General features: G+C 53.9%; 7 protein-coding genes across 7 annotated transcripts; 1 reads left to right on the top strand and 6 right to left on the bottom strand.

Annotated features, from left to right (window-relative positions):
* Window positions 1-194: 194 nt before the first annotated feature.
* BDW74DRAFT_189759 (uncharacterized protein) lies at window positions 195-1,955 on the bottom strand. Its single transcript, XM_073732053.1, has 4 exons — window positions 1,703-1,955; window positions 854-1,635; window positions 424-796; window positions 195-372 (listed from the first exon to the last, which is right to left on the bottom strand). The coding sequence occupies exons 1-4, from the start codon at window positions 1,768-1,770 to the stop codon at window positions 270-272; spliced, it is 1,326 nt and encodes a 441-aa protein (XP_073585982.1). The 5' UTR covers window positions 1,771-1,955; the 3' UTR covers window positions 195-269.
* Window positions 1,956-2,200: 245 nt separating this feature from the next.
* On the bottom strand, window positions 2,201-2,633 carry BDW74DRAFT_122346 (uncharacterized protein). The gene has a single exon (XM_073722049.1). The coding sequence runs from the start codon at window positions 2,498-2,500 to the stop codon at window positions 2,267-2,269; it is 234 nt and encodes a 77-aa protein (XP_073585983.1). The 5' UTR covers window positions 2,501-2,633; the 3' UTR covers window positions 2,201-2,266.
* BDW74DRAFT_148816 (mitochondrial 54S ribosomal protein mL41) lies at window positions 2,201-3,206 on the bottom strand. Its single transcript, XM_073723788.1, has 3 exons — window positions 3,009-3,206; window positions 2,649-2,952; window positions 2,201-2,596 (listed from the first exon to the last, which is right to left on the bottom strand). Exons 1-2 carry the CDS (start codon window positions 3,186-3,188, stop codon window positions 2,686-2,688), a joined length of 447 nt encoding a protein of 148 aa, XP_073585984.1. The 5' UTR covers window positions 3,189-3,206; the 3' UTR covers window positions 2,201-2,596; window positions 2,649-2,685.
* A 175-nt stretch (window positions 3,207-3,381) lies between these two features.
* On the top strand, window positions 3,382-6,559 carry BDW74DRAFT_148818 (UTP14 family protein). The gene is made up of 2 exons (XM_073723789.1): window positions 3,382-6,140; window positions 6,223-6,559. Exons 1-2 carry the CDS (start codon window positions 3,438-3,440, stop codon window positions 6,403-6,405), a joined length of 2,886 nt encoding a protein of 961 aa, XP_073585985.1. The 5' UTR covers window positions 3,382-3,437; the 3' UTR covers window positions 6,406-6,559.
* Window positions 6,560-6,773: 214 nt separating this feature from the next.
* BDW74DRAFT_176041 (uracil phosphoribosyltransferase) lies at window positions 6,774-7,824 on the bottom strand (the record flags this gene model as incomplete). Its single annotated transcript, XM_073728499.1, has 5 exons — window positions 6,774-6,825; window positions 6,916-7,120; window positions 7,197-7,297; window positions 7,409-7,556; window positions 7,644-7,824. 5 exons carry the CDS (start codon window positions 7,822-7,824, stop codon window positions 6,774-6,776), a joined length of 687 nt encoding a protein of 228 aa, XP_073585986.1.
* A 441-nt stretch (window positions 7,825-8,265) lies between these two features.
* On the bottom strand, window positions 8,266-9,337 carry BDW74DRAFT_176042 (uncharacterized protein; the record flags this gene model as incomplete). The annotated part of the gene is made up of 4 exons (XM_073728500.1): window positions 8,266-8,398; window positions 8,466-8,539; window positions 8,626-9,225; window positions 9,302-9,337. The coding sequence occupies 4 exons, from the start codon at window positions 9,335-9,337 to the stop codon at window positions 8,266-8,268; spliced, it is 843 nt and encodes a 280-aa protein (XP_073585987.1).
* Window positions 9,338-9,832: 495 nt separating this feature from the next.
* On the bottom strand, window positions 9,833-11,840 carry BDW74DRAFT_122383 (uncharacterized protein). The gene is made up of 4 exons (XM_073722050.1): window positions 11,018-11,840; window positions 10,696-10,958; window positions 10,520-10,645; window positions 9,833-10,462 (listed from the first exon to the last, which is right to left on the bottom strand). The coding sequence occupies exons 1-4, from the start codon at window positions 11,664-11,666 to the stop codon at window positions 9,998-10,000; spliced, it is 1,503 nt and encodes a 500-aa protein (XP_073585988.1). The 5' UTR covers window positions 11,667-11,840; the 3' UTR covers window positions 9,833-9,997.
* Window positions 11,841-13,875: the final 2,035 nt, after the last annotated feature.

The following is a 13,875-nucleotide window of genomic DNA, read 5'->3' on the forward strand; positions in this document are numbered from 1 at the left end:
GCAATTGCCATTCTATGCAGCTGGTATACGGCACTATATCAGCGCAGTTAAGCCCGGGGTGCTGCCATAGTCTTGTGAAGGCTGTTCGAGAGGCCGAGAGGCCGAGGAGCCGAGCCGAGGAGATGGCTGCTGCATCTATCTAACATTTGCTGCATGCGAGCCTGAGACAGGCTGTAATGATATGTTACAATTTTAGCCAACATGCCATATTCATTCCTATATACTGTTCCCTGCACCCTCAATGTGTCTCCGACGCTGACATAAAGAATCTATATCTTCGGCTTGAACAGCCTCTTGAATCTACCAAAGTCATCACCACCAGTGATCTTGATACCATTCTCATACGCCCAGTCTGTAAGTCCAATAGGGTAGCTTCACAAGTCAGTTCCATCCATAGAAGGCAGCTAAGAAGAAGGAACTCACCAACTCTCCACCAGAAACGCCATCGTATCATCCGGCACGCGCTCTGGTTTCAGCGCCTGGCTCATCGCATTCTCCGTCTCAGCCGCCGACAGCCCATGCGGACTAAGAACATTATGCAAGCCACTCATCCCATACATAGGCGGCGGTACGCGCGAGAGATCAAAGCCACCGCTAATAACAGACGAGAACTCGGACATGGTGTTACGGTGGAAGTACGGGATCCGGAATGTGTCTTCCATGACCATCCAGCGCGGACCGAGGATGAGGAAGTCGACGGCTGCGTGGTCGGGCTTGTTGGAGGGGCAGGTGAGGACAGTGTAGATTGAGGGGTCTTGGTGGTCGTAGAGGGTTGAGCCGATAGGCATGAATTTGCCTGTAGTTGTTAAAATAGGTTCTCTTTAGTGCGTAGTGGGTGAAGGAAAGGGCATACCTAAGTCATACTTGAAGGGGAAATACGTCCCATGCCACGCAACAGCATTGAACGCACTTCCCTTCATCTGCGTCTTGAAGACGCCGCCCCCGAACTTCGCGATGACCTCGGTGATCTCTTCAGAGTCGGTATACTGTACCCTCGGAATCTCAAAATCCCTCACATTCGCCAGCCCCAAGGTCCCGATGGGCCCTAGCTCCGGGAGATCGAAGTGTCCGGAGTACGCCTCGATGACATGCCCGCGAGACGGACCTTCAGGCAAAGAAACCCGGTACCGGATACCTCTAGGCACAACACAGATCTCACGCGGCCGCACCCGCATATATCCCATCTCAGTCTGGACATCGAGAACTCCCACCTGCGGAACGATGAGTATATCTCCGTCCGCCGAGTAGAACGCCTGATTTTCGATCATGCTAAGGCCACATGTGTATACGTAGTACGCAACGCCATTCTTCATCGTTGGATCTCCAGCGCCGCCAATCATCTGCAGTCCATCGAGGAAGGTCTTCTCTTCCTGTATCTCAGCGGGTGGCCAGATGAGCTGGTCTGGCACGAAATTAAGTGCTGCTGAGTGTGGGCGGTGGTTGAGTGAATGCTCGGGAATCTTGGTCCATGCCGACTGTGCTGTTGAAGGCAGGATCCGGTAGAGGAACGTCTGCTTGTTTACGGCGCGCTTTGCGGTGAAGGATGTGCCGCTGATGCGCTCGGGATAGAGGCCTAGGGCGTGCCGCTGGGGGAGGCTTTGGGGGCGTGGGAGGGCGTCTGTGAGCGCTTCTGATCTAGGTCCTTATGTTAGGTTTCGTTTATTTGTATGGAGGTTGGAGGTCTGAGAAGGCGAGAGTATACTCATGGTAGGAATTGAGACCGGTATGGTAGGTAAATGGGTCTTCGGTGGTGAACTTTGGGGCTGGCATTGTAGCGATATTGTTCAAGCCGAATCAGTTCCGAAACGGAGGAAGCAGCGTCGAGAAATCGTCGAGAAGAGATACTTGAGCTCGAATGAGATATAAGCAGCTAGCAAGCCACCATAAAGCCGAGGAGCCGTTGGCGCCATGATGGCCATGACCAAGACTTGTCCTCATTTTCCGGTAGCTACTCGAAAATTATGACTTGAGACTATTGAACAAGTTTGACAATCAAATGCCTCAGTCTCCCCGCATTATCCGCGGGGCTTAGACTGTCCATTCCTTATGATTGTGATGGCCGTTAGCCGAGGAGGCACTTGGGCACCAATAATGGGCAGGGTATAGGCGTCCCATGCGTTAGTGAGAATGAAGGCTGAACGAAGAAAGAGGGGTGGGGTTTTTGTTAAGTTCGTGCATTGAAAGCTATCATTTGCGGTTGATACTGACCATGCAGTAGAGGAAGGGACGGCTTTAGACCAAGAACAGTCATTGTCGTTTTTGTTGCTCACTCTATTTGTCTGGTAAGGCCATTGGTGGTCTGGGTTCCTTGAACAATTGGTCGAATAGGGTATCCATATATTGTTCTATGTGCTGTCACATCGCCAAAAATCAGAAAAGTAAAAGCCATGCTATCATGAAACCCCAGATATGCGCCAGCGAACCAATATAGACCGGGGATGATAGGAGTCTGTAGGCTCGAGTAGCCATCCCCAAGCGCAGTTGTGTCGATTGTCGACATCCAATGCTAATACTGTACATATAATACACTCCATGTGTCACTGCCGGTGCGTGGGCAGGTGTACGGATCCATCTGTTGTTTGTCCATCACAAAATACTTGGCGATTTGTTAGATGATGCCAATTTGAGAATCGAATGTAAGCCCTCACCTCAATGTCGAAATTCCTCAGAGAGTACCACCGTCATCTAAACCTTTCCAGCCTCGTCGGCCCTGGCGGCTTTGGCTTGAGCAGCTTCGGCAGCTTCAGCCGCAACCGCGGCCTGGCGTTTTTCTTCTTTTTTCTCAATCTCCTCCTGCTTGAGAACCTCCTCGCCATTATCCGACGCCCAGATGTCAAGGAAATCCTTTCCTCGGAGAGCCGTGTCGACTGTGTAGGTACGTCCGTTCCGCTTAATCTCCTGGGTGTATTTGCTCTTCGTGGGGTCCATGAGATTCGTGACGAAGGGAGTGAGCTGTATCCAATTAACCCAGATCCAGCATACAATGAAGAACGTAGAGTGTAACATACCTTGAACTCATTCAGGTTCTCGGGCACAACATACGTGCGGACCTTCTTCCAGTCAATCACGTATGATCCGTTCTTCGCAAAGTAACCCATAGACCCGGTCCGGTTACCCTTGTAGTAGCCGCCATTGACCTGCTTCGTCGTCAGGCGCAGACGCGCCATCATCGGCTGAGAGGGCTTCATTTCGGTGATTAATGTAAATAACAAACGTTCGAGTTTCTAACCAACAGTTCTTGTCCACGGAGAATGCGGAGTTCAGGTCGGCTGGCGGTCGGAGCTGCTCTCCGCCTTGCCAAGGAATTATTTTTTTCTGCCGCTGTCGATAAGCAAAATTATTCGGGGCACTACAAAGCTACCTTCAACAGCTTTTACGAACAGCAGACCTTGCTGAGGCTTTTGCATTTGTAGCGCCTTTTAAGATCTGGCGCCGCGATGCCTCGCAAATTTACCAACCAGCGCGGTCCGCGCGACTCAGAACAGTCCAACAAGAAGAAGAGACCGGCACCGAAGCGACGATCCGGCAAGATCCTCAACGCCCTCTCTATCGCTGAAGCAGAGAACCCTACACGAGCCAAGATCCGACGGAACCGACTTGGTGAGGATGACGATTACTTCAAGCGCAAGCGAAACAACGATCGCGACGAGGATGATTCAGATGGGCCGGGCAACAAGCGTCGCCGCACTGGCGAGGACGACGATTCCGAGATAGACTCGAACGAAGGTAGCGATGGTGAAGGCAACAAGTGGAAGATCGGTGTGGATAGCGATAATGACAGCGAGCTGGACAGTGACGAGGCTATGGGGGAGAGCGATGAGGAGAGGTTTGAGGGCTTCACGTTCCGGGGCAGTTCGACGTACAAGGATAAGCCGAAGGCGAAGGCTCAGAAACCCAAGCGTGAGCGCAAGATCAATCTGTCTGAGAATGAAGACTCCGATGCCGATGAAGATATGGACGATGACGATGACGACAGCCTTGGGGAGGGCGCCATTGATTTGGTCGCTGCGTGGGATATGAACGCCGCCGAGGAGGAGGCTGAGGCCAAGAAGGCTGCTAAGTCTAAGAAACGCGATATGAGCGACGAGTCCGAAGAGGATGCTTCGGAAAGCGACGACGAGAGCGAGTCGGATGATGAGGAAGACGGTTCCGATTTGTCGATGTCCGACGAGGACGACATGGGAGATGAGGATGGACTTATGAAACTACAAAATTTCGTGGATTCTATGAAAGCGGAGAATGTCAAACCAGCAAAGAAAAAGAAGAGCGGCGAAGAACATCTAAACCCGACTGAATTCGGACTATCAAATACACGAAAGCTCACAGTCGCCGACCTCCTTCCCTCCGTCACTGATTCCCGCCTCAAGAACTCTCTCAAACATGTCGATGCCGCTGTGCAAGATCAAAAATCCTCGACTGGTATTCCCGGCAAGCTGGATGCGCCTCTTGCCAAGCGCCAGCAGGACCGCCTTGACCGAGAAGCCGCCTACGAGAAGAGCAAGGAGACCCTCGGCCGCTGGATTGAGACGGTCAAGGCCAACCGCCGGGCAGAACACCTCACATTCCCTCTCCCAGACCCAGATGCTCAAGTCGTGGACCGCATGAGCATTATTAAACCACAAACCGGCCTCGAGAACACAATTCAAGATATCCTCGTGGAAAGTGGTCTCGCCGACAAGCAAGGAAAGTCCGCCGAAGACCAGGTACAAGAATTCGAGGAGCTCGAAGCACGCAAACTCCCTATCGAAGAGATCCGGGCTCGCCGCGCGGAGCTGCGCAAGCACCGAGACCTGATGTTCCGAGAGGAAGTCCGCGCGCGTCGCATCAAGAAAATCAAGAGTAAATCCTTCCGCCGTGTCCACCGAAAGGAGCAGGAGCGCCTGGAGCAGAAGGAGCGTCAAGCTTTGATCGATGCCGGTATCGACGTTGACGAGCAGGATCGGGAGAAGAATGAACGACTACGGGCTGAGGCACGAATGGGCAACAAGCACAAGGAGAGCAAGTGGGCCAAGAGTCTGAAGCAGACTGGCCGAACGGCATGGGATGAAGATGCTCGACACGGCGCTCATGAGCTGGCTCAGCGCGAGGAAGAACTCCGGCAGCGCATTGAAGGAAAGCGTGTCAGCCGAGGTGACGACGACTACCTTGGATCCAGCTCCGAGTCAGAGTCTGAAGACGAGAACCCCTGGGATGAGCCCGACTCCGATACCGAGAAGCGCAAGCTGCTGAAGAAGCTCGGCAAGCTCGAAGGCGATGAGCCCGCCGAGGAGGCCAAGGGCCCGTACTCCAAGCTCCTAGGTCTGAAGTTCATGCAAAATGCAGATGCCGCCCGCAAGGCACAAAACGATGCCGAAATCCGCCGCCTGAACCGCGAGCTGCACGGTGAGGAATCTCAGTCTGAAGCCGAGTCGGAAGAGGGCCGTCGCAAATTCGGCGTCTCAGACAAGAAGGAAGACAAGAGCAAGGCCAAGAAGCAGATCAACCGCAATGAGTTCGAGGAAGCACCAGGGTCAGACGAGGAGGCCGAACCTTTAGCCGAGCCAGAAGCAAAGGCCACCGGCAAACCGAAGACAACCACAAAATCAAACGACAAGCTCCGTGCTCAACCGAAAACCGCACCCGCCCCGCAACCCGAATCCGACGCAGAGGAAGAAAACCCCTGGCTGATGCCCTCATCAAACGACAGGCGCCGCTCCAAGACTGACGACGCCCAGCAAACGATCGACATTGCCCCCGAGGCCAAACCCGCGAAGTCTTCAAAGAAATCCGCGCCAGCACCAGCCCCAAAACCCAAAGCAGCACCCCGACACACCGCGCAAGAACAAGACGAGGACACCAGCGACGACGAAGCCAAGGTCCCTGTCCTGCTGAAGAACCACGACCTCGTGAAGCGCGCCTTCGCCGGCGACGAGGTCGTGCAAGAGTTCGAGCAGGAGAAGCTCGACGTCATCGAGGACGAGGGCGACAAGGTCGTCGACGAGACACTCCCCGGCTGGGGCGCATGGACAGGCGACGGCGTAAGCAGGAAGGAGAAGAAGCGGCAGCGGCGCGTCCTGACGAAGGTTGAGGGTGTGAAGCCGGAGAACCGCAAGGACGCGAAGCTCTCTCGGGTTATCATTAATGAGAAGCGTGTTAAGAAGGTAACATACACCCTACCCTATCCAGTTTACTCTACTACTCTAAAGCGGTATTGGGCTTTGACTAACAATTACGTTTGTGCAGAACAACAAGTACCTTGCCACACAGCTCCCCCATCCCTTCGAGTCGAAGCAGCAGTACGAGCGCTCGCTGCGTATCCCTATTGGTCCCGAGTGGTCTACCAAGGAGACTTTCCAGACTTCGACCAAGCCCCGTGTTATGATCAAGCAGGGCGTTATCAAGCCCATGGAGAAGCCGATGGTTTAGACCGTTGTTTGACATTCACATCTTACCTTGATGATCACAAAATTCTAGCAGTCATGATACCGATCTTGTCCGCCCCGTATATAAGACTGAACAATATAGACCTGGATACCCATTCACTGTTCTGTTCCATCAAGTAGTTTCGAACGAGCTGCCTACGGAGATGGCCAGGTCCAGCTTGCCGCCTTATGGTCAATTACTGGTTTCTAGTGCTCAACCCTAGGTCAAAATCATCGCAGGAATCAGGTACGTAATCAGCTTCAATCTTCTATGGATTGCCTTCAACCAGGTTTCGTCACATCCTTTCTAGCCTCCAACCTCCAACCCATGCAAGATCAAACAGGACAACACCCAACATATAATCAACCGTCCTAAGTCCCATAGAACCTATCTCCGAAATCCCCCAACCCCGGCGCAATATGGCTACAAGACAGTCAACAGTCAGCAATACCACTCGGTGAATCTCCATGCAACCCCAACCCCAACTCCAAGGGTAAAAAAAGATTAACTTACTTCGACCCCGTCAAATCCCCATCAATAGCCGCAGTAACCAGCCGCAGCCCCGGAAACGCACCCATAATCGTCCGCAGCCCGTGTCTCGATGCAACGAGGTTCACAAAGATGATGTCCTCCTCACGCACGCCCTTCTCCTTCAGCACGTTGATGGCCGTGGCCGCAGACCCGCCCGTTGCGAGCATGGGCTCGAGGATGAGCACGGCTGTCCAGTGTGCTTGTTAGTCGCTGCGGGTACACGGGTAGTCCTGGGTGGGAGGGAGGGAGGGAGGAAGACGTACTCTGCGTTCCGATGTTCTCCGGTAATTTCGAGTATAGGTGCACGGGCAGGCTGGTTTCCTCGTTGCGCTGGATGAGGAGCTTGCCCATGCTTAGGTTGTCGCTGTATCGGTCAGCTCCGGATACACCCTATAGTATGGAACCTCTCTGTCTAACCGCGGGGGCCAGATATGCATTCCAGCCCTATGGAATGCTCGGTAAGCAGGTCACATACCCATAAGCCCGGCGCAGGGCAGACTCAAAGCTCGCGCCCGCGCGGAGAATGCTAACGCCGCAGACGGGCTTTGTCTGGCGTCTTCCTTCGTACGCCCATCCTGTGGGTGTTTCAACTGTGACGGGTTCTGTTGGGACAAGGTCGAGGGCTATGTATAGGCGAAGGCAAGGGGTTAGCATTCATGACTAGGATGTGGTTGGTCGACACTTTGACGGAATGTGGATGCATGCTTTACCTGCTGCTATGAGGAGATCGGAGACTCGATCGAATGCTCCTGCGAATGCCTTGGAGGAAGTTGATTTGCTTCGGATTGTGGTCATGAGGCTGAGGAGGTGGTTACCCTGGGGGAGGATCGTGACGCGATCTGGGTTGACATCGTCTTTAGGGCTGGGATTGAGATTCGGATCGGAGGTCATGTTGTATAGCCTGGTATGGTTCTGGGATCAATGACTGTAAGTATACTGTCTAAAGGAGTGCAGAGGAGCTGAGTTCCTAGTCTATAGTCGGAGCGAGCTGGTATAGACGTGCGGAGTACTCCGACGATAACGCACATCTCCAACTCTGATAGCTGTGCATGCAATGAGCTATCTTATCCTAATGTACCCCACAGCTGCAGTTTCCCCTCTCCAAGGTCGCATTTATCTTATCTGTGTGTATGCATGATAGGGCTACCCCGCGCAGATGCCTAGGCCCTTACTGAAAGTTATGTCACCCGAGCAGTGTGATGATATCAGACTTGGATATGGTCAGGGCGGAAATTAACAGCTACCAACTGCCAAACTTATGTGGCCTGATATGCACAAGCTAAGAGATCAAACCGTACGGACATCTCTGTGATCACTATGCACAGCGAAGGCTCAATGCGTACTCCTCAGCCTCTGCAGATAATACTCCCCACTCATTATACCCTCATACTTCTTCCCACTTTCCGACCGAACCGTCCCAGGGATAACCTCGATAAAGCTGTTCTCGTTCGAATTCGCAAAGAATCTGTCGTCCAACTATCAGCATCCATATACCTTCATCAACCCAGTTCGTCCGGGTCAGACAAACTCACGCAATGCTATACCTCGCCGGCCAAACCTCCCCCTCAGTCTGCATCGGCGGCTGCACAACCCGATGCGCCGTCGACTTGATTGTATCATTACTTCACCGCGCCAGCAGATCACCTGCATTGACAACAACATCCTCCACGGGCGTCGCATCCACATACCCACCCCATCTTGAAAGAGCAGCGTAATAGCACCGTAGTCCGTATGCTCGCCGGCCCGCACAGCCCTAGGCTCCAGCGTAAACACATCTTTCCGCGTCTCGGGGTAGTGGAGGAGCCGGAGCTTATGGTCGCCGCGCTCCATGTAGGTATCGAAATACGCCTCGTCGATATCAAGTCCAACCGCAATAGCGCGCATAACCTGCACCGACGCCGCGGCGCAGGTTTCAAAGAAAGACGAGACTTCTTTCCTGAATCCCAGAACCTCGCTGTCCTCAGGCCAGATATTCGGGTGCGCGGGGTCATCCTCGCGCCCGGTGTGCAGGGTCTCTTTGAGATCTGCGGCGAAGGGGGAGAGTTTCTCGAGGCCTTGCGCTGCGTAGCCGCGGTTTGATTCGACGGAGGGCATGGTGTGCGTTTGTTTTGTTTGCTGTGGGAGAGAGAAATAGGATGCGGACGCGGCGAAGGCGGCGGCTCGCTGGTGCGGTGGTATGGGGAGGTTGCGGAGGTAGATGAATCCTGCTGTGCGGAAACCTTGCAGGATTGCTCTTGCGGTGGCCTTGCGGTCTTCGGGTGTGCTGGTTATGAAGGGGGCGAAGTCGATAAGCTGGCCCAGATTGGATTGAACTGTCAGTTGGGTATGGTATGGGCTGGATGAGGAGGGGAGCATTTCCGGAACGTACTGGGATGATGAAGGTTTCCTCGGTATGCGAACCCATTGTTTTGGTATTCGTGTAGGTTTGTTGCGCTGTGATGCTCGGAGCGGTCTCTGCTCTAATTATAGAACTTGTAGAGAGGCTTGGAATGAAATGGACGATGGAATTGGACCTTAACCCCGACACCACGGCACCATCCTGTCAGGCCATAGCTTGGCTCCCATAGTAACTGTGTAAATGAGGCCAGTTCAACGGCCACAGCCGGTACACCTCCAGTATAGAGCTTATCTCGTCGGCCGAACCTCGCCGTTATCGGTGAGAGAGCAGGGCAACCTACGGTAAGTGACGGTGATCAGGCAATACACTGATCCCTGACCCTAGAATTGACTTACTTTGATAATGCAGGGAAATAGTCAGGGACTAGGAAAAATTATCGTCTGCAGGTATTGAGAGGTGCTTGTAGTGGTGCCTAGTAGGATCGTGGCTCGGGAGTCAATATATTCCGCGACGCTGCATCCTACGAACTAATGAAATGAACAAGCTTTTGATGAATGTGTAGCCAGATTCGTCAAAAGGAAGGTCATAGAGGGCATGATGTAGATATACAGACTCCAGCAACTACACTAGCTCAGCAGCAAGTTACCGGGCTATGAAAGATGAGCGCCGAGCAGGGCGACACCTTGTGCCACCCAGATAAGCCACGAGTAAGCAGGTTGCTTGCTCTTAAACCAAGTATCGGAATCCCTTATGCATCCTCAAACACTCATCCACATCCTCCTCAGGCACAGCACCCGCGCCCCTCGCCTCCTCCGCAACCTCCGCCTCCGCTAACCTTCGATTCAGCCGTTCCAGAACAACCTTAAAGATCGCACAGCCCACAATTGCGACGCCAAACATCGCCGTGACAATCCCATAGCTCTTGCGGTACCCATTCTCCTCCAGGTCCCAGACATACGAGCCAGCAACGTTACCCAGCTGACTGAACGCGTTGACCATGGCGATTGCGACGGCGCGTTTGGCAGGTGGACGCGGGAACGATGTGCTGATCCAGGAGTAGAACACTATAAATCCGGCGTAGGAGCCGGCTTGCAGGAAGAGGGCGACGTAGCGGGCGGCGGTTTGGAGGGTGGACATGCAGATTATGAAGCCGATGAGGCCGACCAGCATGGGGATTACGATGTGCCAGAACTGTTGAGAAGGTTTTGTTAGTGGGATACGGTGGGGTGGGTGGTGGGATGGACGTACCTTCTCCTGGTAGCGATCGGAGCTCCAAGCAACGCAGAGGGAGAAAATGCAGGAGAAGACCCATGGGGGAGCGCTCATGAGCAGTGTTGGGACGTAGCCGAAGCCGAGGGTTTCGGTGAGGGAGGGCTGCATCATAATCAGACGGTGGCCGGAGCGTGGTGAAGATGGGGACTCACGAAGAAAGCGTTGAACGACAGGCCAACGACGTAGGCTGTCAGTGTAAACATCATGATGTACATCTTGGGGTCCTTGATGGCCATGAAGAAACCATCCCAGGGCCCCGAGCCCTCAGCGTCAACGTCGGCCTCGCCGACATCTTCGGTCATTCGAAGCTGGGCGACTTCGAGCTCTTCCTGGGTGAAGCCGCGCGTGTTGGTGGGTAGATCGGGGAGAATGACTCCGGCGAGAATGGCGATGAACATGGTGGCAGCGCCCTCGACTGTAAGCTCGTTAGTGTTTGCCTATCTACACAGATGGATGGCAACGGTTAGAGCTTACTCCAGAAAAGCCAGCGCCACGCAGGATGGCCAAGCGTGCCCTGCATGTTGGAGAGAACCCCAGCGGCAACCAGGGCCGAGAAGGCGTTCGAGATGAGGTTTCCACAGAACAGGATCGCGTTCCGCTTGGTCAGTTCCCTGCGGGTGTACCACTTGGACAGGATCATAAGAGCTCCCGGCAAAAAGGCAGCCTCCACGAACCCCAGGAAAAAACGGACAGCGACCATTCCACCAAAGTTCTTGACGACACCTGACAAGGTCGAGATGAGACCCCACACTGTCATGACAGCTGCAATGTAAAGCGAGGGGCGCTGGATGCGGTTGATGAAGATGTTGGACGGGACCTGCATGAGAATGTAGCCGACATACAGAATACTCAGGCAGGTGGCGTATTCGCTGTAATTCATGTCAAGATCTTCCTGAAGACCCTTGAGACGGGCAGCGGCCATGTTATTCCGGTCGAGATAGTTCATGATGTATATGAGGACGAAGAGCGAGCAGCGGGCGTCGAGCTTGCGCTTCATGCTCTTCTCGACTACAGCACGCCGCGCAGGGTCCATCCTGGACGCAGGATTAGAGCCCTCCATCGTCTCGACCGTGGGCTTCTCGAGCTGGAGTGCTTCAGAGCCGGGTTTGATATCGTCTGCCATGTTCCAGGTGTCAGAAGTGACTGAGAAAGAGAGAAGAGGAGAGACAAGTCTGGGGTTGGCCCCGGGTATGGGGTACGGGGATGGAGGATATTTGACTGCGTCGGCGCCGGTCCGGCAACCCCTCCATCAACCCCGGTCTTCGTCTAGAAGTGGGCTCATTATTCTCAACTGAAGTGGATCGGCTACCGCATGAGGTGAGTTCCCCGGGACCAGGGTCGGCATCCAGGGCCAGCGTCCTGCTATTCGGCAAAGCGGTGTTCCGCTGTATTGCGGTCTTGTGTGTATGATGTAGATACTCGTAGGTAATGGGCCCGTCCTCCAACTGGTCTGTGTGTGAAATGGTATCAAAATGTGGAGTGTGTGCGGGCGTGGGGGTTCAACTTTGGGGACGTGGGATGACACGGGGGGCACACGGCGTGGGGGCATCCCGGGGACTGAAATCTCTTTCGACGCTGCTGATTTGTCGAGTTCCCGAGTTTCTACCGGCAGCGATCCCGACAGCTTCCTCTCTCGGCGGGGGAGGCATGCGATGGCTGGATGCGATTGGCGGTCGCATTTAACCGAAGGGCTGTCCCCGACCTTGCAGCGTCCCGCGTCGCGTCTCTCCGGATTTCGGATATCCGATGCTGGAGAACGTCCCTGCCTTGTTGACAATGTCATCCTTGATGATTATTTGCCGAGGAAAACCGGTATCGTGAGTTAGGATGTCTAGAACAGTCCAATGACGCCGGCTGAGAGTGTTTGTTGAGCGCTACATGATGCCACTGTCATCACAGTGCTGGTGTCGGCCTGCCGTAGTATAGACTGGGTACGGGTTGATGCGTCCTCACCAGACTGACGGTATCTGCAAGCCATCCTGCAGGAGACAGCCATCGGGCTGAGGGAGCACGCGTACTCGACCAACTTCACCGACTACTTGGCGATAAGGCTCTGATGTGTAACGAGGCCCCCAGTACTGTGCTCCGTAGTACAAACTTGGTCCGGGGCCCCAGTCCTGGTCGAGAATCGACATGCATCGATCCCCGTGGCGTTTTCTGCTTCTTCGTAATCTCTTTTCTCTTTTCGCATCATGATCTCGAGTCATTTGCAGTCGAAAGAATATCCAAACAGTGTGATTCGAGTTTCAACTTGACCCCTGCTGGTCACGGTCTGGAGTGACCGGGTCGGCTGTTCAACCCCGCCATCGCCAGTGTAACCCTCCCGCAACCTCGCCTTCTCTTCCCTCGACCACATGGACCCCTTGAGACTTTAAGATGACGATACGTCCCTGGGAGTTCGATGATCCTTCGATCAGAGTTCAACTACGCAGCTGCGGATTCGCTATGGCGACGAAAGCCAAGCTTCATCGCGCCTTCCTAGGCGCTCAGCCCGACCGAGATGGATGGAAAAGGCGAGCACCAGGAACTCAAACCAGACCTCGTGGATAATCCTGTCAGGCTTGGAGGTTCTTGTCATGGAGAACAGGATCTTGGGATGGATGGTCTGGCGAGTTGACAGCGGGCAGGTCTGGGGATATTTTAGCTGCCTGCTCTGCTCCACCTTCTGCTTCCTCGTCTGGCGTCATCGTCAACTTTTACCTCCTTCATCACCAACAACAGCATTGCTACACAGCATCAATATCTATCATCTGGATTAATCAGTCGCTAAGCTAACTGTAAGTCATCTCGGATCTACGGCTCGTGCTTCTCCCGCGAGCCACGCGCTGCCACATTCCAGCCAACTCCCCTACATTGCTCCTCCTTAGTGACCGCCGCGCTTGTTTGTTTGGCCTCGAGTCCCGTCCATCATACTAACTTTGGGTAGATCAACATTCTCGTGGTACGTTGCAGCCTTTCAGTTGCGCAGCCGAGCATACTTCCGCTCCGTTGTCGAGGGCTTTGCGCAGATTAGCCAGATTCTTATCAGGCGTGCCTGGAATCCGGGGTCACTCAGGTCCGGTGAGCCCATCTCGTTTTATTCACCATGTTGGCCTTTCACTTTTTGCCCTTCACGCTAGCCCAGCTGTGTTGCTCGCTTCTGGCTGTAACTGGGTCAACATTCACTGTGCCCGTCACGCTCTTTTCTGAACTCCTCCCACACTCCTTTATCCCTGTCCCTCGCTAGACTATAATCTTCGCACAATCAACATTTGCATCTTTTCACGCACTCCGTCATTGGCTTCCTTCTTCCCTCTACTTTCAGGTGCAAGTCATTCGTTCACAAACTGCCT

Source organism: Aspergillus multicolor (assembly GCF_047715735.1).
Source record: "Aspergillus multicolor strain CBS 133.54 unplaced genomic scaffold BDW74scaffold_6, whole genome shotgun sequence".
In the NCBI taxonomy this organism is placed as follows: domain Eukaryota; kingdom Fungi; phylum Ascomycota; class Eurotiomycetes; order Eurotiales; family Aspergillaceae; genus Aspergillus; species Aspergillus multicolor.